A 22,043-nucleotide genomic window follows, 5' to 3' on the forward strand; every position below is an offset into this window, starting at 1 on the left:
GTGGTGTTTCAGAGAAAGAAGTGAGGGAATGCACGGCTACCAGAAAGGAAAAAAGAAAAAGTTCTTGGAGGGAGAGAGCAACCAGGCCCTCCAAATGTTGTTGGACTACAACTCCCATCAGTCCTAGCCAGCATAGGAATGCTGGGAGGTGCAGTCCAAAATCCCTGGTGGAGGGCTTTACAATTCTCATCCTCATTGGAGTTCTGATGGATAAAAGCTAGCATTGGGAAGCAGGAGCTCCATAGCACCACCCTGCAAGGAATGGCATTTTGCAGCCTGAGCAAGCACTTTTTAAAGCTGCAATTTGAGGCTTTAGGATGGTTTCCTTCTTGGCTCGGGTTGCAGGATCCCGCCGCAGCCAGTAGGTGGCGCCAAGCCCCGGTCAATGGTGAAGTCTTCGGGGGGACTGCAATCACCCTCTTAAAGGGCCAGCGACCCACAATTCTTTGGGGAGAGTTTTATGAAAACAGGAGGTATTCACATGCAATAACAAGAGGATCAAAAGGTTCTGGCTCCTCTGTCCCCTGCTGCTGATCCTTGATACTAAGGATACTGTAGTAATAATGTAGTTTGGCACCACTTTAAGTGCTGCAGCTCTATCCTAAAGGATCCTGGGATCTGTAGTTTTACAAAGTCCTTAGCCTTCTCCACCAAAGAGGGCTGGTGCCCCACCAAACTGCAAATCCTACGATTCTGTAGGATGGAGCCATGACAGTTAAAGCGGTGTCAAACTGCATTTCTCCAACAATGTAGATGCAACCCAAGCGCAACTCATAGGATTCTGTAGGTAGACAGAGGCACCCAGAGAATTCAGAAAAGTGTAACCAAGTTGTTTCCACTCCCATGTCCAAACTGGTGTCATTCTGATTTAATCCAGACCAATGGGTCTTAACACCCTTCCTATGTGGCAGCGGAAGGTCCTTTTTCATTTGGGGGAACAGCCTCACTTGTTTTTGAATCCCCCCCCCCCCAATAAAACAAGAAGATGCAAAAATGATATGTGTTGTGTGCCTTCAGGTCATGAAGTCAACCCTAAGGCAACCCTATCATGAAGGTTTCTTGGCAAGCTTCTTCAGAAGGGGTTTGCCATTGCCATCCTCTGAGGCTGAGAGAGTGTGACTTGCCCAAGGTTACCCAGTGAGTTGTCATGGCTGAGCAAAGATTTGAACTCTGCTCTCCAGAGTCATAGTCCATTGCTCAAACCACTATTATTGTGCACCTTCAAGTTGTTTCCGATTTGTAGCGATGCCCTTAAAGCCATGGGAGTGCCAACACATCTGATAGTCCTAATGAGGAGTCTGCACTCAGGACAAATGGTCCCAATGGCAATGGCATCAGACAAGGCTGCATCCTATCACCCTACTTATTCAGTTTATAAGGAGGACATATTGTAAGGAAAGCAGGCTTGGACAAAGAAGAAGAAGGAATGAAAATAGGAGGAAGGAACATCAACAATCCGAGATACGCAGATGACCCCATAATACTAGCAGAGAACCTCAAAGACCTGGAACAACTACTAAGGAAGATCAAGGAAGAAAGTGCCAAGGCAGGTCTATTGCTGAACATAAACAACACACAAATAATGACCACAGAGAACTGACACAAAATTGAATTAGTTAAAAGAGTTCTCATACCTGGGATCAAACACTGATAGAAATGGAGACTGCGGAAGGACAGCTATGAAAGAATGAGAGAGGATCCTAAAATGCAAGGATATACAACTGATCGCAAAGGTTAGAATCGTACAAGCCATTGCATTCCCTGTTACCATGGATGGACCTGAGAGCTGGACAGTTAAGAAAGAAGATAGGAGGAAAACCAACTCATTGGAAATGTGATGCTGGAGAAGAGTGCTGAGGATGCCATGGACAGCCAAAAGGACCAACCAATGGGTCCTGGAGCAGATCAAGCCAGAAATAACCCTAGAAGCCAAGATGACAAGACTGAGGCTGCCGTACTTTGGACATATCCTGAGAAGACATGAATCACTGCAAAAAGCAGTAATGCTAGGAAAGGTAGAGGGGAGTGGAAAGAGAGGGAGGCCGCATGCAAGATGGATGGACTCTATTCAAGAGATCACTTTGAGTTTGCAGGAGCTGAGCAGAGCAGCGCAGGACAGAGGGTCTTGGAGACTCATCCATAGGGTCGCCATGGGTCCAGATCGACTTGAGGACAGTTAACAACAACAAAAGGAGAAACTATCACAGATTTTTGTTGGCAAGTTTCTCCCGAGTGGTTTGCCATTGGCATCCTCTGAGGCTGAGAGATCTTGAAGGCCCTTTGAGAGGAAGTGAAACAAAAGAAGCTGGTGGTGGCATGGGTTTAATGCAGAGAGATCTTGTAGTGAGTCTCAAAGATGCTACAAGATCTCTACATTATTATTATTATTATCATCATCATCATCATCATCATCATCATCATTTTTATTATATTCAATTCAATTGCGTCTGAGGAAGTAGACTGAAGTCTAGCAAAGTTCCTGCTGCCAACTTGTTTCTTTCAGTGGGTCTCAAAGGTGCACCATCATCATCATCATCATCATCATCATCATCATCATCATCATCATCATCATCGATATCATCTCCAAATGGCCCTCCCTGCCTTCCCTGCCAGCTGCCTTGGGCTCTGCTGCTTCCTCCAGGAGAGGAGGCAGGGGTTAATTCCCCGCAGGATGACACGTGTCGCGTGTGAACGCAGGAGAGGCGGGGAGGAAAGTTGCAAAGAGGCAGGAAGTGGCAGGAAAACAAAGTTTCCAAAAGGAGGAGGAGGCAGCCGAGGAGGAGGAGGAGGAGGAGGCGAGAGGGAGGAGACCTGGCTGCTGCTGGCTTCGCTTCCTCCTCCTCCTCCTCCTCTTTGCGAAAGGAGGAAGCCTCCGAGGCGGAAGGGGAGCCCAGAGCAGGCCTGATGGGGTCAGCCCTGGGGGGCTGAAGGCCCGATCCGAGGCTTGGAAGGTCGGGGGCAGAGAAGGGGCTGAGAAAGCGCCCCCACTTCCCCATCAGGAGGAGAGGGCTTTCTGCTTTGGAGGCGCACCTTTCGCACCCAGATCCTGAGATCGGAGCAGCAGCACTCCCCCCCCAAAAGCAAGAGGGACCCCCCCCCCTTTCCAAAGGGAAGGCTTGAAACCCTCCCCCCCCCCCCCCCCCCCAGTTCAGTGAAGGCCAAGATGGCCCTTGGATCCCGGTGCAAGTTCTGCCCAGTTCCAGCCCAGAATCCAAGGCCAAAGATGCTGGGGTCCCTTGGAGTCAAATGGACCTTCCTCCTGGGACTGCTCTTAGGTAAGAGAAAGAGAAACACAATCTCTTCCTTGAACCTTCCCTTGTCGTTGTTGTTGTTGTTCTGTGCCTTCATTTCCTCAAGTGAGCCTATCATGTTTGTTTGTTTCTTCCTGGGGCTGAGAGTGTGTGACTCACCCAAGGCCACCTTGGTTCCCAGGGCCAAGCAGGGATCCGAAGCCTGGTCTCCAGAGTCGTGGTCCAAGGGTCTGACCACTGCACCACGCTCCCTGTGGTTTGCAGTTGTCCTTCCCAGAGGCTGAGAGAGTGTGACTTGCCCCAAAGTCACCCAGTGGATTTCCATGGATGAGCAGGGATTCGAATCCAGATCTCCAGAGTCATAGCCCAAGGCTTGAACCACTACGCCACCATGTGAGATCTCAAGATTTATTCAGAGTTTTGTTCTTGCTTTTCTCAGAGGCTGAGAGAGTGTGACTTGCCCCAAAGTCACCCAGTGGGTTTCCATGGATGAGCAGGGATTCGAACCCTGGTCTCCAGAGTCGTAACCAAAGGCACAAACCACTACACCACGCTGGCCGCCCTTGTTCTTGAGAGGATGATGCGGGAAGCGGTGAAAATGCCCTGGGGAAACACACCACGTGCGAATGGTGCCAAATTAGGGGTGGGTAGCTGCATCCTATAGACTCTTGGGATTTGTAGTTCACTGAGGCACTAGAGCAGTGGCTCCCAAACCTTGGCGCTCCAGTTTTTTGGACTTCAGTCCCAGAAGTCTGGCCATCTTGGCTGATGTTCAGGGATTCTGGGAACTAAAGTCCAAAACCCTTGGAGGACCAGAGTTTAGGAACTGATGTACTAGAGCTTCTTGGCTGCAGGTTTGTTATTGTGTGCTTTCAAGCGTGACGACCCTAAGGCTACTCTTATGGGGTTTTCTTGGCAAGATTTGTTCACAGGGGGTTTGTCTTTTGCCTTCCCCTGAGGCTGAGAGAGTGTGTCTTGCCCAAGGACACTCATGACCAAGCTGGGATTCAAACCCTGGTCTCCAGGGTCGTCCAACACTCAAACCACTTCACCCTGGAGGCCAGGGCTTAATTCCAAGCTCCGCCATGCAACCCACTGTCTGACCTTGATCATGTCACACTCTCTCAGCCTCAGCAAAGTCAATGGCAAATCTCCTCTGAACAAATCTTGTCAATAAAACCCTGTGATAAGGTCGCCTTAGGGTTGCCATAAGTCCAAAATGACTTGAAGGCACACAACAACAATTACAACATTGATTTTTCCACTACAATTCAAGATCTAAAATAATCCGCCTTGGCAGCCCCAAGCGATGCCTGCTTTGAACACACAGCTGCATAGTTAAGAGTTGACACAAGTGTTGTTGTCATTATAAACTTGGGTTGAAACTTCCGGTTGATGGTGTGCCTGACTCATTGTTGGAATCCTGTCTTTACCTACCTGGCTGGGTCTTCCAGATGGTATTGGACTACAACTCCCATTATCCTGCAGGATGGAAGGGATCTTTCTGCTCTTGTACAGATTGAATCTCCTTTGTCTGGAATCCCAGAATCCAAAATTGTCCAGATGGGCGGCTCAGATAGTGACACCTTTGCTTTCTGATGGTTCAGTGTGCATAAATTTTGTTTCATGCACAAAACATTTACAGATGTTGTGTATAAACCTACCTTCAGGTTATGTGTATAAGATGTATATGAAACATAAATAAATGTCAGTGTTTAGATTCGGGTCCCATCTTCAAGGTCTCTCATTATGTATCTGAAAAACTCTGAAATCCAAAATGCTTCTGGTCCCAAGTATTTTGGGTAAAAGAGAACATCTATTATCACACACAGACTTTTTATACTGGCCCAGTCCAGCTGTTGCTCATTGTATTTGGTAACCTATTGGTTTTTACTATTGATAAAGATTATTTTTTAGCTCATTTTCTTTTCCTGTGCATATTTTATAAGAATGCCATTTCGTGTGTTCTCAGAAAACGGATGCTGGTCTACAAAAATAAACACAATAAAGATCCTGCAGCTCATTCCTTTTTATATAATAAGGCTGTTGTCGTTGTGTGGCTTTAAGTCATTTTTAACTTATGGCAAACCTAAGGCAAACCTTGGGAAGTTTCTTCAGAGGGGGTTTGCCATTGCCGTTCTCTGAGGCTGAGAGAATGTGACTTGCCCAAGGCCACCGAGTGGGTTTCCATGGCCGAGCCAGGATTTGAATCCTGGTCTCCTAGTCCGATGCCCAGACCACTATAACACGCTGGCATGAAGGTATATTTCGAAAGTGAAATTATGAATAACAGTGGCAGCACTTCTGGGTGGAAGAAGTCACCTTTTCCTGTTACTTCAAAAGTATGGTGGAAGTGTAACATTAATAAATGACTTATTAAAAATCCCTGCTCAGCCATAGAGATCAAGTCACATAACAAATTTATAGACCAAGGCTCTATCTGCGCGGCAGAAATAATGCAGTTAAGTCTGTGGGATCCTTTGCTATATTTCCCCTCTAAATGGCTTTTTGGACCTTCCTGGAATTTGATTTATCGTACTTTCTATTCCATAGGTGTCATTGAGCCCATTGAAAGCTACTCTTCATATATGGGTAAGTGAAGAGAGGGCATTGGACTTTGAGGGATCGGGGGGGGGGGAGACAGAGGAGTGGGCCTCTTTTCCTCCATTTTATTTATTTAGCGTGTGACCTTTGAGGAAGGATTTGAAGCAAATAAGAGACCTAGACATATTCTAGAAAGCAGTTCTGAGCAGCAAGCAAAAGAAGCCTAAAGGTGCATCTGCACTGTAGTAGTAATACAGTTTGACACCATTTTAAGTGTTGCATGGAATCCTGGGATCTGCGGTTTCACAAGGTCTGTCGCCTTCTCTGCCAAAAAGGGCTGGTGTCTTGGGATATATAGTGGCCACTCCACATTCGTTGGGGATAGTGGCACAGGATTGCTGTGAAAGTTGCGGAAAACGCAGATAAAAAAGCGCTATGTTTTTAACCTGAAAGAACATCTTTCTAGGAATCTCTTAAGTCCTCCCACTCAACTCAATCAGAAGTTGACCATAGAACTACAAATGCCTAGAGAAGTGTTTTCTCTAGCAACTGCTCCAGTGCAACTCTATGGTCAATTTCCATCAGAGTTGCGCCGGAGGACCTAGAGGTTCCTAGAGAGAACAAATCAATCAAACCTTCAAATAATAACACTGGCAAAAGTGGAGGGCTGGCTGCATTATTAAGATGATTCCTCTGCAAGGGAAGCTGCAACAATGTGGAAGATCTACTTATGTTACTGACTTTCTCTCTCCCAGCAGGCATCTGCCAAGGCTACCCTGACATCCGGAAAGAACCGCAAGGCCTGATCCGTAGTCCTTCTGTGCAGGAGATGTCATATAGTAGCTGTAGCTGGGTTATTCTGGGCGGGCCTGAGGATGTCATCTATATCAGGTGAGATGAAAACATGTGCACCTGCTCTACCTTACTACTGGGAGAACGTCACCATTCCCAATCCCAGTGCCTATTTTCCATCATGGGCCAATCAGTACAGTATGTCCTATATCCATGCATCTGGTACCCACATCTGGAAAAAAAAAGTTTTTTCTAGGCATCTGGAGGTCCTTTGGCACAACTCTTTGGTCAATTTCCACTGGAAATTTAACATTTAGCATTCACCATTAACCGTGATGTTCGCTAGCTACGGTAAGCCTGAGAACGTATACCCCACAGACTTAGTACTGTACTGTTGTGTCATGCCAATTCCCATTGCCCATTTTCCCTGTTCCTTTGGGTGCTAATACACCCTGTCTGATCAGGGTCAGCTCTGGTTACTACTTGGATGGGAGACCAACGAATACCAGGCGCTGTAGGCTAGATTTCGGAGGAAGGAATTGGGAAACTACCTCTGAGTATTCTTTGCCTAAGAAAACCCTATGGAATTCATGGGGTCACCATAAGTCAACAAGAGAATTGGAGACACGCACAAACACAAAATGTGGATTTTCTCTCTGAGAGAATCTTCCAAGATATTTGCAGGTGGAATTTTCTGGAGATAAAGTTGTCACTTCCCAACCTCTTCTGCTTCCAAATGCATTCTGGAAAGTTTCTCAGGGAGGATCGCATTGAAACCAAACCCAACACTCATCAGTTTCCCCTTTCTCTTCCACAGGTTCCAGCACTTCTCTCTCTCCTGCAACTCAGAGATGCTGATCGTTCGTTCATCCTTTCAACCTCCATGGAAAATCTGTGGCTCCAAAAATCCCGAGCCCCTCCGGATAAAAGGAGGCAACGTGACCCTGACCTACAGCTGGAAGTTTCTGACAGGAGATGGGTTTCAGCTGAAGTACCAGAGAGGTACCAATGCGTAGTAGAGCTCACAGATGCATCCATACTGCAGAATTAAAGTGGTTTGACACCACTTGACCTGCCATCCTCCAGAATCCTGGGATTTGTGGCTTGGTGAAGCCCCAAAGCTCTCTGACAGACCAAGCTAAATACCTCACCAAACTACAAATCCCAGGATTCTGTTGAACAGAGTCATGGCAGTTAAAGTAGTGTCACACTGCATTGATTCTGTAATATGGCTAGACCCAAAGACAGAATTAGAGGAAGGGGGAAAGGATACTTCTTTTTCCATCGACTTGCCTCCCTAACTAGAAACATCATCTCTATTAATAGCCTGTCTATTTTTTTTTCCAATTCAGGACTCGAGGCAGTTTGCAGAGGTTAAAACAAATGCCATTTTAAAATCCAGATCATATGAAAATGAAATATGCAGTTAAACTAACAATAGAATTTAAAACATTTAAAAGTCGGACTGTTAGGAAGAGAACAAATATACAGTTCAGCACATTCTGAAATGACCTTTTCCTCACAAGCACTCAGCCATCAAAGGCTTGCCAATAAAAGCATATTAGAAAGTGTGTGAGTTTAACCTCTCTAGGACTGCATTCACACTGCAGAAATAATCCAGTTTGAAACCACTTTAACTGTCACGGCTCAACACTATGGAATTTTTGGAATTGTAATTTCTTGTAGCACCAGAGCTCTAACTGAGAAGTCTAAATGTCTCACAAAACTACAGTTCCCAGCATTCCACCACATAGGCCATGGGAGTTAAAGTGGTGTGAAACTGGATTGTTTCTGCAGTATGGATGCAGCCCAGGAAGGAGCCTGGGAGCAGCCACCAAACAGGCCTTCTCCTGTGTCCCCACCAGATGTACCTATGAGGATGGTGGGACAGACATGCTTTTTCAAGGGCCTCTCTACCCTGGTTAGTTTTATTGTATGCCGGCTTGCAATCATTAGGTAGAGGATGGGATGTAAATATTGTAACAGAAAATAAATGATAATTCTTATCTCTCTCTGTGGTACAGAATCCAAAACCTGGCCTGCCTACCCATGCAACCTTACCTTGGACAATTTCTATGGGGTCCTCTTTTCACCAGGCTTTGCATCTGACTCTTACCTGGGGGCTGCCAGTTGCCAGTGGGCCCTCGACGCTCACGACAGCCGGCCGCTGAGCATCCGCTTCACCCTCCTTGAATTAGACATTGGGGACTCCCTGCGGGTCTATGAAGGGGTACCTGGGACCACCCTTCACCCCCATTTGCTGCGCAATTTGGACTACACCAGTAACAACAAGGTGGTCACAGTGGATTCGCCTTCCAGCCGTGCCTGGGTCACATACCAAGCGGCAGGAACAACCTACCGTGGTTTCAATGCCACCTACCATGTGCGAGGTTTCTGCGTGCCGTGGGATTTCCCCTGTGGCGGAGGAGACGGTGAAGGTGCGACTTGCTACAGTGCTGCCGAACGCTGTGATGGGACCTGGGACTGTGCTAATGGTGCTGATGAAGAAGGTTGCCGTGGATGCCCGCTGGGACAGTATGCTTGCGGAGGGCAAGGGATGGGTGGCGCCGTTTGCTATGGACTTGCTGACCGCTGCAATTACCAGACCTTTTGCGCTGATGCTGCAGACGAGCGCCACTGCTACAGCTGCCAGCCAGGCAACTTCCGTTGCCATGATGGGCGCTGCATCTATGAGAGCTGGATGTGTGACGGGCAGGCGGACTGCATTGATGCTTCCGATGAGGCAGATTGTACCTACGTCCTCCCACGCAAAGTCGTGACAGCCGCCGTCATTGGCAGCCTGGTGTGCGGCCTTCTCCTGGTGATAGCACTGGGGTGTACCTGCCGTCTTTATGCCCTCCGCAACCATGAGTTTGGGTGAGGAGTACTTTTGGGTAGAAGGGGCATATGGAGGGACAGTACATAGGTATTTCACTACACAGACAGAACAGGACAGTGTTGGAAATGAGGCATACAGTGGGCCATTGGTATCCACTGGGGTTTGGTTCCAGGAGCCCCTGTGGATACCAGAATCCATGGATACTCAAATCCCATGAAATACAGTGGCATAATAAAATGGTGTTTCCTTACTGGAATGTATATATTTTTTAATATTTTCAAGCCATAGATGGTTGAATCCGTGGATAAAATAATCCATGGATACGGAGGGCCAACTGTACAAATAGGGAGCAGGGAGCCATTTTGGTGTAATGGTTTAAGTATGTCTTCCCCAGCATTACTTCTTTAAAAGAAAATTTGGTACCAGAGGTAGAAATAACAGGGAAAGAATAGAGGTAGGTTTCTACACAACAAAGAAGAGGAATTCAGCATGCTGTAGCAATTTTTTAAATTCACTGTGCACATGTGAAATGAAATAACCAGTTCTGGTAAGCCTTGCATAGGTCAAGAAAAACATTTAGGCCTTCTGTAGACTTCTTTCAAAATGCATCAGTGGATGGCTTTTTCTTTCACCCGCTTCCCCTTTGAATTTTCATTTTGGAAATGGATCAGCTAGAAGAGAATCATTTCCCAGCTCATGTTTTATTGCGTTGTTTTCCGCAGGCATGTGGCTGCAACCGAATAGTGAATTTTTTTGTTGTTGTTACTGCAGCCCTCCTTGATCATACTGTCCATGCTAATGCTGGTAAAAATTTCAGCTAGATAAGGGATAAGGAGGAAAGCACTTTGTAAAAATGAGCTTCTTTGTCAGAGGCCTTGTTAACTGAGGTATGTGTGTTCTGGAAGGCATAGGATGGGTAAGGACTGTACTTCTCACTGGCTCCCTTTCTCCTTGCAGGGTCTTAACTCCAATGTCCCGCATGGAGGCCCAGCTGGTACAGCGCCAGGCTCCGCCATCTTACGGGCAGCTCATCGCCCGTGGGGTCATTCCTCCTGTGGATGGCTTCCCTACTGAGCATCCAAATCAGGTAAGACAGATCGGTTGTGTATGTCTTCCCTCAAAAGGATGTTCCTTGTTGGCTTAGGAAAAGGATTGTCCATCTCTCCATTTCCCTTATGTTCAGCTGTACCATTTTCCCCATGGTACTCACTACGTCCTTTTAGATTATTCTCAGTGGGGCAAAATTCATCAGATGGTCTCTGGGGTATATCCAGATGTATATAATGTGGTGTACCAGAGCCAGTGTGGGGTAGTGGTTTGAGCATTGGACTAGGACTCTGGATACCCACTTGGCCATAGAAACCCACTGGGTGATCTTGGGCAAGTCACATATTCTCAGCCTCAGAGGAAGACAAAGGAAAAACCCCTCTGAACAAATATTTCCATGAAAATCCCATGATATAGTCGCCATAAATCGGAAACGACTTGAAGGCATGCAAGAACAACATCTAATATTCGGTCACATGGCTACTATAGGGATGTGGTTAGCTGCTGGTACAATAGCTGGATCTGTTATAAATATGCCTGCGAAACCACATTCAAAACTCAGCCTGGGTTCGTCCAAAGACAGCAAAGAGCTTAAAGCAGGGGAAGGCATACTGCATCCTATGTAGCCCCTGGACCCCATTGTTGTGATCTTTGAAGCCCTCCAGCCTCCCTTTAAAAATTTGGTTTGATTTTCAAACTGTTTTTGCTCCCAACTACACAAAAAGCCAACGAAAGGTATGAAAGCTTGCAAAAATGTCACCCTCCCCATACTACCCCCCTCCAAGACCACTATTTGCCTCAGCAGTTCCTCACAAACTGGTGACCGGAAGAGATGCAACATTGCCTTGTTGCCATTTTGGGAAGGACTGTAGAGGAAAACGTGGGGGGGGGGGGGATTTGGGTTTCCTGTGGGAGTTCTGGAGAGGAAAATGGCCAGCTGCCCCCCCCCTCACAGTTGCCCCCACTGTGCCAGTTAAAGGTGCCAGGGGAAGGTCTTGAGGTCAGCAGCTTTGAGGGCAGCTGGCAAGGAGTTCACGTGTTGTGTAATGGCATGAATGTGTGTTAATGACTAGCCAGTTCGCTCTCATCTTCCTGTGCAGCTGTGACGTAACCGTAACGTGCCGCATCTGGCAGGTGCGCTACAGTTGTGGCGCCCTCGTCACGTGAAAGGGTTGCCAGGCGTGTGGGCGCTCCACCCACCAGGCAGCCCTCGCACATGACAAGGGAGCCTCAAACGCCTGTCTATCCAGCACCTATGACTCTCAAAATGGAGGAAGAGACAGTGAAGGATAATATGGTCAGATGAACCCAAAATCTTCGACACCTAATATTATGGGAACAATAGTATGGAACAAAAATTAAAATTTACAAGGCGTAATGATCTCAAGGAGAACTATTATAAAATGTTTTATGAAATGGCATTCTAACACCAAGTAAACTTATAGAAATATGAAAAATAACCATTGGAAATAAGGGAAAGACAATGGTATCTTCCATCATATGCGGTCGTAGTACATCAAAGCAAAGAAATTCTGGAGAAATGTTCATATTAAAATAACAGAGACACTGAGGTTCAATGTCTTGTTGATGTCGAAATTCTGTTTATTAAAAATGCTAGATGGATTAGACAGACAAATAGAGAAGTATAGAAAAAATATATTGTAGGTGATTACAGCTGCTAGAATAATTTACAATAGGATATGGAAATATAATGAAGCACCAACAATAGAAGAGTGGCTTTTAAAATGATTTGATATGTCAGAAATGGACAAGCAACAACTCTCCTTAGTGATAAGACTTTGAAAAGTCATGAAGATGATTGGAAGTGTGTAAAACCCTTATAGGAAGAGAAATGAGGGAATCTAGTAAAATCAAGTTTTAAAGAATAGATTTGGTGACTGATGATGATTAGGGTTGGATTTCTTTATAGATGGGTTGAGAAATGAGGCTAAAAAAAGCAGTAAGATATATTAATAAAGTTTGAAGCGTTATACAGTTGAAGATTAGTTTAGCAAATGGGACAGAATAGGGAGGACAGGAATGTAAATTCAGGAATAGTATAGAAACAATTTTTATTGGGATGTACAGAAAGATTATGAACAATAAATAAACAATAATTTTCGTAGGAGAAGGAAGTTATTAGATTATGTTGCAGTTGATATATGTATGTAAGTCTCTTTTTTGGTCTATTGTCATTGTTATTGTGTCATTTGTTTTTTAGTATAAAACTATATATATATATATATATATATATATATATATCTTTATACTAAGAAGGAAGCTCTGGCTGTTAAAACACACTTGTATTTGGTTTAAGTCTCTGCTCATTTCCCCCCTTCAATCTCATTACAGAATTCGATGCTGGGGAACCTGCGATCTCTACTGCACTTGTTGCGTCGTGACCCAACTACGACTTCCCCTGCCGCCACCAACGGAAGCCGCCATTCACATCGGAATCGCTTTCTGCGTCGTGTGGTGAGGCGCATGCGCAGGATGGGATTGCTACCTCAGCCTGCCCCATCTTCCTCTACAACCACCACCACCACTTCATCATCACACTCTGTTCCTGAAAACCCATCCGAGCCATTATCTGGAGCTGAAATTTCTGGCCAGCCTGACGAACAAGCCCCACCTCTTCCTCAGAAGGTCCTGCCTCTCCCTGCTGAATCTGCGCCAGAGCCCCAGGTCCCTCACCCTCCCACACCGCGCCTCTCAGGAATGATGCACACCCTCCGGGCTCGTCTCTTCTCCCCCATGCCCCCATGCTCTGAGGAGGGAAGGGATCCCCTGAGCATACCACCGTCTCCTGTGGATGAGGATGATGTCCTTCTGGTGCCTCTCACTGAACCGTGGCTCGAGACCATTAACGCCACTGCGAACTGGGACGCTGATGATGAACCCCTTTTGACATGAGAAGCCATCCACACCAGCTGAGCTGGCGTGGCCCTTCTTTACAACACTGGATGATGCCTTTTAAGAACTTCCCACCAAGCTACAAGTGCACAACAACAACGAGAAGAATGGACCTGCTTCCAGTACCAATTCCCATCGTCTTTCTCCAAAAGAGTCCCAATTGCCACAAACGGGAAAAGAAAGAAATAAGATTGAATCCTGTTGGTGACCTAAGTTGATGTAATATCTGGTTATGGCAGTACAGTTGCCCCTCCAAGTCCATGGATTTGAGAGCCACGGACTTGAAAATCCATGGAGGGGCGACCACCATTAACATAAATGGGGCGCCCACCCATGGTGCACGCCCCACATACATGCACTCCATTCAAGCCATGGGGCTTGAATATGCATGGGTTTTGGAACTCATGGGGGAGTCCGCAACGGATACCCTGCAAGTTCCAAGGGCCAACTGTATATATAGTTTTTGGGGCATTGTGGAAGGAGGTATCTATTACCTGCTTGCATAGTGCCTTCTCAGTAACAGCTGTGATGCACCTTTGTACCCCTGCCACTGGTTGGCTGCAGAAGTGTGCCAAAATGTGGTCCAGACAGCCCTGAATGCTTGGCGAAGAAGGCGGTGCCATCTTGTCGTGAGTGTGCTGGCTGGTTCTTCTTTCCACATGTGCAAGGAAACTAGAATATTCCTGGGCACGCTTCTGCAGTGCATCAGCACAAGGGGACAAACAGCCCTAGGAAGCCTCAGGCCAATGCTGCACACCCAAAGAAAGAAGCAGCAGCCTTCACCCTACCAGATGACTGTCAGGAATACACTGGCAAATTCAAACCATAGTTGCCTGGCATTTAAGGGAGTAAGAAGAGCAGTTCTTAGAGATGCTGTTCCATTTGAGCAAGGCAGTCGTCTAGTTGAGGGCATGATGACGCCTCCCTGATCACCACTACAAGGGATGACAAATACTGTATTACTTGGCCAAATACGTAAATATCATTGTTGTGACAGTGAAATAATGTTTTTTTCAAAAAAAGGATGTTTCACATCTGGATTTGCGCCTTAATTCCGTGTAGTAAGACAAGAAGAAGAGGTCCTTGGGTCCACCCAGTAATCATCATCATCATCCTCTTCTTCTTGAGAGCTGCCTCTGACAGGTTTTTGGTTCATTTGGCACTGAGATTCCGGCTTGTATGGGAAGTGATAGAAGTACATGCACTTGACATTTTAAAAAATGTTCTTATAAAGTGAGGAGGAGGGGATGGAGATGAAATATGTTCTGGGTGGAGACATTACAGATATTTGTCTGCTTGAAAGCTTGAAGGAAGCAAATATATCTGTGTAGCACATAAATGGGACTAACCCTTAAAGGCAATAATGGAATTGGCTAAATCCCAATATTATGGTGTGATGCTGGGACACAGAAAAGCAGCGCTGTATGCTTGAACTAGACATATTTATTGCAATTATAGAATTATTAAAAGGGGAAGAAGGGTGAAAATTATATAAACTCAGTGATTCCACTGGAAATACTTCTGTGGTAAAATGAAATTTTAACAGGGCAATCCTAGGCATGTTTATTCAGAGGTAAATGCCACTGTGTTCAGTGGAACTTGCTCCTAGGTGAGTGCAAAGGATTGCTACTTTAAAAACAAAAAAGATGGAAGATATTTTGACTTTCTATTGATAAAATATTTTGTACATTATTTTTTAAAGCAGCTGATGAAAGAAGTGAAATTTTGCACAGGGGATATCCAATTAGGTTGTAAATAAGGAAAAAATTGTACAATGAATAAGAGAAATATCTCAAGGGCAATGATCATTTAAGAGTTTTGTAGTGTTCATTGCTCTTTATTGTTTTTACGATGACAGGAAGCAGGAAAATTGATAACGCACATCCAGATTATCTAGAAAATTAATGATTCAGTATGAGCTTGTTCTTGTGTGTGTGAGTGTTAATGTCTGACTTAAAAGATATTAAAAAATGAATATTATCTTTGCCCACTTAAATTTAAAAATTGTTTTTAAGATGAAGTGAATTGCAGGTTTGACTCAAACCAGTGAGAATGTGAAGTATGGCCATGCCAAAATCCAAACTATTGTTAGCTGTTTTCAAATCATATTTGGGCTAACGTTTTAACCATGGGTTGGATCCTGGTTTGGACATACTTGATGTAGATCCACTGAAATAAAGTAAGTTTAAATTTAAAACTAAAGTCCCATTGGTTCCACTGGGTCTGTATGTATGCAAGTATGACTAAATAGGGCTGCAATCCAATAATTCTTTTTAAACTATCTCATTAAAAAAATAACAATTAGAGACAAAGGTTCAGTTTCAAGCATGTTTCTTAGCTGGTGAAAAGAAAGAGAGGAGGATAAAATAGTTTTGAAACCACTGCCCAACCCTTTGTGTCTGTTTTACAAAGCACAAAAGGCAACCCAGTTGAAAATATTTTGAAAAAATGATATGAAAAGAAACTTGTGGGTGTAGATTGTGGTGCTCAGAGTTGGGTAGTTATGCTTGTAAAAGCCAGCAGCCAGACTGAACTATGAATACAGGCTTTTGATGAAGGATTTCGTTTCTGAAAGGAATAAGTCTAGCCCACATTCATTTTTCTGTCTGCCACAATTTTCTCTTCAGAAATCCCTTTTTGCAGCAGTAGTCTTAAAAGCAACAGTCCCGATGGGGAAATGTTGAGAGTTACTGATCTTATTGTAAAATGCACAAATGGAGAAGAATCAGAAGATTAGAAAATCCATAGATACACACTGGATCAAAATGACTGGTTTGGGAATCATGTTACCTATTTGACAGTTTAAAAAGAAACCTCCTCATAAGAAGTTATTAAACTAGTGCCTTCTTAATCAGACAAACTGAGAAGTTTCATTGAAGTGATATTGGATCTTCGTAGAAGGCAGCTCTCAAACCAGCGCTAAGACACTGAAAGATAAATAGCCCAAATCAGCAATATTTTCTCCAGTGTAAGCCCCATCGACAATCATCCATGGTGGATTGGGCCCCTTTGCTTGGTTTACCAATGGGGCAAGTGTGTGTGTGTTATATAAAATTAAGTATCTTTCCCTCCCCTCTTTTCTCGCAGAGTTTCTTCTCAAGATACCAGTGAATCAGTGGTGACATTTAATGGGAGCCAGGAGTTCATGTTTTCTTGTCGTTCTGTATTTTTTTCCCCTGGGTATGAGTGCCGAAAGCAATGGTAGCGTCGATTTAGATGAGCAAATATTTGCACTGTGTATTTTTTTTGTGATTGAGCTGTGACCACTAACTGGTGCCATTCTGTTTGTGATTTCACCTTCTGTTGCCTTTAAAAGTTTTGCTAAAAATTAAAAAAAAAATACATTTTGAAATATAATGCTAAGGCGAGTTTTCTTCCTTTGTATTTCTGAGTCAACCAATATACTGAGAGTCAATGGAAGCTTCATGGAGTTTGGAATATAATCTAGGAGACCTAATTTGAGTTCTCACCAATTCTTGGTGGACCCATTTCTATGGTCAATTGTCTAGAGCTTTGATTCCCAAACTTCGGTCCTCCAGATGTTTTGGACTTCAGCGCCCAGAATTCCTGATTGTTCTGGATGGGACTTCTGGAAACTGGAACTCAAAACACCCAGAAGACTGAAATTTGGAAAACAGTGGTCTAGTAGTAACAACCTGTTGATTGATTTCCACCAAACTGGATATATTTACAATCACTGGAATGAAACCTCCCAACTCCAGATGTTCTAGCCTTCCTGAGCCCAGATGCCTCCCAGATGTGTTGGACTACAACTCCCATGATCCTCAGCCATCTTGGTCAACAACTATGTTGGCTTAAATTATGGTTGTTGTGGTTGGACACATCTGGCGGGTACCTGATTGGCGGTGCTAGCAGCTAAATTAACTCTGTTGTATAGAGTTGGAGAGCTATAAAGAGATGGAATTGCTTGCATTTATCCCAGGACAGTTACTAAAAGCCTTGTAGGCAAAATACCCTGGCATCTCTTCTTCATATGAAATGGTTTCCATCATGTAGAAACAATACAACAGTCCCTACATCTTCATTATGGAAACAACAAAATTGGTGTGTATTGGTTGTTGTGACTTAGCATCTCAGTTTGCTGCATGTAAGATGGAGGCAATAATAAGAACATTACAGAGTTTTTGAGAGCATGAGTCATATAAATGGAGACATGCAATTTTATAAGGGAAAAAGATAAATCTGCGGTTGTCAGATCTATTGTGGTACCTATTGGCTGTTGTATTCAAAACAAGCATATATAGGTAGCCTCTTGTGCTTTGCTCATTGCACAGTAGTAAGCCTCATCTGTAAAGACTGCAAAGGAGCATTTAGTGTATGGAGTTGCCTTTAGATAATGGGTCAGTCTGGATGCTCATTTGGAGACTGCAGCCTTTCTCTTGCAAACACCTTTATAGGGATTCATTGTTATTATTTGCCTTCAAATCAACTGACTTAAGATTTATGCAGAGGAGGTTTGCTATTACGTTCTTCATACCTGAGAGAGAGTGGCTTGCCCAAGAACAACCAGTGGGTTTCCATGGCTGAGTGGGCATTCCAACCTGGTCCCCAGAGTTCTAGTCTTACACTCAAACCACTGCACCACGTTGCCTACTTTGAACAGATTAATTACCCCTTAATGCACTTTTGCCATGCCATGGTTTGGACAAACTACTTGGGGGACTACAAGTCCCATAATCCAGAACAAAAAGCATGCAGTCCCACTCTGGGCATCACTTTCACTGCCATGGCTGCCACTGAAACTGGGAGGTGCAACCTTATGGGAAGATGACAACAGCAATTTTATTCAGGAGAGGTTAATCACTTCAATGCAGCTGCTAATCTTTAGGGACCTGGTGAGGATGACTTTGTTTGCATAGTTCAAACAACTCAGGTTTCCTATGCAATGAAATGCCCACGTTGGTGTGGCAACATTCACAGCCAGTACAGAAAGGGGAAGGAGGGATCATTCTGGATTAATGAATAATGAAAAGTGGTTGCAATAATGCCGTAGGAAAGAGCTTAACCATCTTGATGGACATCTCCAGCTTGCTACGCTGCCAACAGTCTGGTAATTGTCTTTCCAGAAAGAAAATAATCATGAATTCAAATCTCTGAAGTCATGGATTGGGAGAACCTTACATTGCTTCCACATTTTTGACTGTAGCTGAGGAGGACATCATGCAAGATAAGAATTCAGAGACATAGCCATGTTAGCCTGGAATATCAGTATGCAAAGGGATCGAGTAGCACCTTTGAGAATAAATAATAATAAAAATATATTTTTTATTTCTATCCCGCTTTTTGCCAGGCAATCAAAGTAGCGTACAACAAGCTAAAATACATCCATATATACGTAGTACCCCCCCTTAAAACAAGATTAAACAATATAAGATTAAAACTAACATGCTAAAATCCAATTAATCCAAATAATAACCATGGGCAGAGTTCGATAGATGGGAAGTCTTATTCGTGGCCAAGTATTTTATTCCGGGAAGGCCTGACGGAAGAGATCCGTCTTAATGGCTTTTTTGAAGCTCTCTAGATTGGTAATTAGACGGATCTCGTCTGGCAGGCCATTCCATAAGTTGGGAGCGGCTGCAGAAAATGTCCTGGAAGAAGCTGTACCATAAGCTCTCGTAGACTTGAGCTGTATTGGCACTGCAGAAATAATGCAGTTTGATGCCTCTTTAAGTGCTATGAAGCCTATGGAGTCCTGAGATTTATAGTTTGTTGTGGCACCAGAGCTCTCTGACAGAGAAGATGAAATATCTCACAGACCTACAAACTTCAGAATTTGTTCTGGAGCAATGGTTTCCAAACTTTTGTCCTCCAGAAGTTTTAGACTACAATTTCTGGAAACTCCAGCCAGCTTAGCCAGCAGTCTAGAATTATGGGAGATGAAGTCCAAAACATCTGGTGGACCAATGTTTGGTAACCACTGGCATAAAGCCATGGTAGTTAATAAAGCGGTGTCAAACAGCATTGTTTCTGCAGTGCAGATGCAACCTAAGGTCTCCTTCCTCAGATGCATACATCTCCCAGTATCTGAGGAAATAGACCAATTCTACGGAACCTTATGCTACGAGTTCATTTGCACAGTTAGCTTCAGAGGTGATACAAGATCCCTTTGCATGCAAGGTAAGCTGGGCTTGGGAGGGCAAGCCAGGTCACCAGCTACGCCATAAGGACTAGGGGCTACTCTTTGGTTTTTGTTTTTCATTTGGATTCTTCATTTCAAAATCGTAGTTTGCTAAAATAGGGGTATATGTGTACATACACTCCACATAGTCCCCAAGGGTTTTTCCACAGCCTGGCTAGCCTCAGTCTAGTTTGCTATGTCTCCAGGGAGGGGGGACCTCTCTCTCTTTCTCTGGCAAGTATTAATTATGCCTCATTAGCATCCTCCCACCCATGACTAATAGGATAATTCCCCCTCCCCACTCCCTAATTAGACCCAGCAGCCAATTCAGCATCTTTCAAGAGGGAGGGAGGGAGAGACTCACATCTATGGCCAGCCCTTCCCATACAAAACCGTCCATCAATGAAAGTGAACCATGTGCTTACTCTCTGTTTTGTTCTTCCATTACATTACTTAATTTACTGTCTCTTCCTTACATGCCTGTTCGGTTGTTCATTTGTATTCCTCTTGCGTTCACTGTCTTCCTACATTCTCAGCAGCATCCATCCCTTACAGAGGGGTCAGGCAAGGCTGTACAGAGGTCCCCCTACATGCGCTGGGGTTCGGGGTAAAGGACCCCCGTGAATGTGGGGAAAACGCAAATTAAAAAAACACTATTCTTTCCCTAGGAATCTCCAGGTCCTCCAGTGCAACTCAATGGCCAACATCTGCCACAAGTTGATCATAGAATCATGCTGGAGGATGTACAGATGCCTAGAGGAGTGTTTTCTCTAAGAGCTTCTAGGTTCACCAGCACAACTCTATGATCAATATCTGGAAGAGTTGCATTGGGGGACTTAGAGATTCCTAGAGATAACGTATTAATCAAAGTCACAAATAAAGCTGCAAATATAGAGGGTATTCTAACACCCGACTTCTCAACTTGTATGCAGAAAAATCATGCAAAGAGCAGGTTTATACTCAGAGGAAGGAAGCGTGAAGATCAGAGGAAATAATATCAACAATCTAAAATATGCCGACGACACCATACTACTAGCTGTAAACAACAAAGACTTGGAACAACTACTAAAGAAAGTCAAAGAGGAAAGTGCTAAGACAGGTTTAATGTGGAACATTAAGAAAACAAAAATGTTGACCATGGAAAATTTGCATAAAGTCTATCTAGATGACAAAGAAATTGATATAAAGAGTTCCCATATCCTGGATCAATCATTGATCAGAACAGAGATTGCAGTCAAGATATCAAAAGAAGGCTAGGATTGAGAAGGGCAACTATGAAAGGACTAGACTAGATCCTGAACTGTAAAGATATGCAACTGAGCATTAAAGTGAGGATTGTCCAAGCCATTAACTACGTATGGATGTGGATGTGAGAGCTGTACAATAAAGAAAGTAGACAGGAAGAAAATCAACTTATGTGAGATGTGCTGCCAGAGAAGAGTGCTGCGAATACTGTGGACAGTCCTTGAACAGATCAAGCCTGAACTCTCCCTGGAAGCCAAGATGCATAAATTGAGATGTCATACTTAAGACAGATCATGAAAAGACAAGACTTATTAGAAAAGACAAGAAGGTGGAGCATAGTAGAAAGAGAGGAATGGACAGAAATGTCCCAGAGCAGAGCAGTTGAGGACAGAAGGGCTTGGAGGTGTCTCACCCATGGGGTTGCTACAAGTTGAGATCAACTTAAAGGTGGTTAACAACAACATCCTTCCCTTCACCTGCATATACATGGTTAATGAAACATATAAGAGGTTAATGAAGGGACCCTAAAGTGACCCTATTACAGGATTTTGTCATGGCCAGCCACAAGGAGGACTCAGAAGACAACGAGGAGGACTTGGCTCCTCAGGTACAGGAGGAACCTGAAGCTGTGCCAGGTCCCAGCTCTGCTTTCCCAGCCCCAGAGGATTTGGCTCAGCCAGACCCTAGCTCTGTGGAATCTTCTCCAATGGAGCCTGGGGCTCAGCAGCCCAGCCTTGCCCCAGTAGAAGTGCCAGACTTGGGAGACATAGAGCAGCAGAGCATTGAGGTTCTTATATTTAGCCAGAGGAGACCAGAAAGGGCATGCCTTTGGCATTCCAAAAGGCTTGTTGAGAAATGCTTATTAGCCACTCGGCAGCTGTGATAAGGGAGCTAGATATAAGGCACCTGGCGGACACTGAGCTCCTTTGTCAGAATCTATTGTTTCTCATTAGTTAATGCTGCTTGATCTGACTCCTTGCTTCCTAGATCTTTGACTGCCTTTGAATCCTTGACCTCGGACCGGACACCTTGAGAGGGAAGTTGGCACTCTTGACCTCAGACTGGACTGGTAGTAGTGCTCTCTGTAATCCTGAACTTTGGACTGGCTTGTGGCTTATTCTATTTGGACATGGTTTGTGGTTTACTTTTGCCGAGCAGGCTCTTATCAGCTGTGTGAGTGTATGTTGGCAGCATTCACTTCCATGTTCCTCATATCTTCATTCTTCCATTTACATATATACCTCCTCTTTTGTCCTCTCCTTGCTGGAAA

At 44.4% G+C, this 22,043-nt stretch overlaps 1 protein-coding gene across 4 annotated transcripts; it reads left to right on the forward strand.

Annotated features, from left to right (window-relative positions):
* Window positions 1–3,175: 3,175 nt before the first annotated feature.
* LRP10 (LDL receptor related protein 10) lies at window positions 3,176–16,743 on the forward strand. 4 transcript variants are annotated; one of them, XM_089481171.1, is made up of 7 exons: window positions 3,176–3,275; window positions 5,805–5,843; window positions 6,551–6,686; window positions 7,405–7,589; window positions 8,612–9,464; window positions 10,384–10,513; window positions 12,826–16,743. In XM_089481171.1, the coding sequence occupies exons 1-7, from the start codon at window positions 3,224–3,226 to the stop codon at window positions 13,384–13,386; spliced, it is 1,956 nt and encodes a 651-aa protein (XP_089337297.1). In that variant the 5' UTR covers window positions 3,176–3,223; the 3' UTR covers window positions 13,387–16,743. The 4 variants fall into 4 exon arrangements, with proteins under 4 accessions (XP_089337297.1, XP_089337298.1, XP_089337299.1 ...); XM_089481172.1 differs by having other exon boundaries at window positions 6,554–6,686; XM_089481173.1 differs by lacking the exon at window positions 3,176–3,275 and adding an exon at window positions 3,521–3,644.
* The last annotated feature ends 5,300 nt before the right edge of the window (window positions 16,744–22,043 follow it).

Source organism: Sceloporus occidentalis, unplaced genomic scaffold (genome assembly GCF_023333645.1).
Source record: "Sceloporus occidentalis isolate IW3139 unplaced genomic scaffold, rSceOcc1.0.p SCAF_14, whole genome shotgun sequence".
NCBI classification, from domain to species: Eukaryota; Metazoa; Chordata; class Lepidosauria; order Squamata; family Phrynosomatidae; genus Sceloporus; species Sceloporus occidentalis.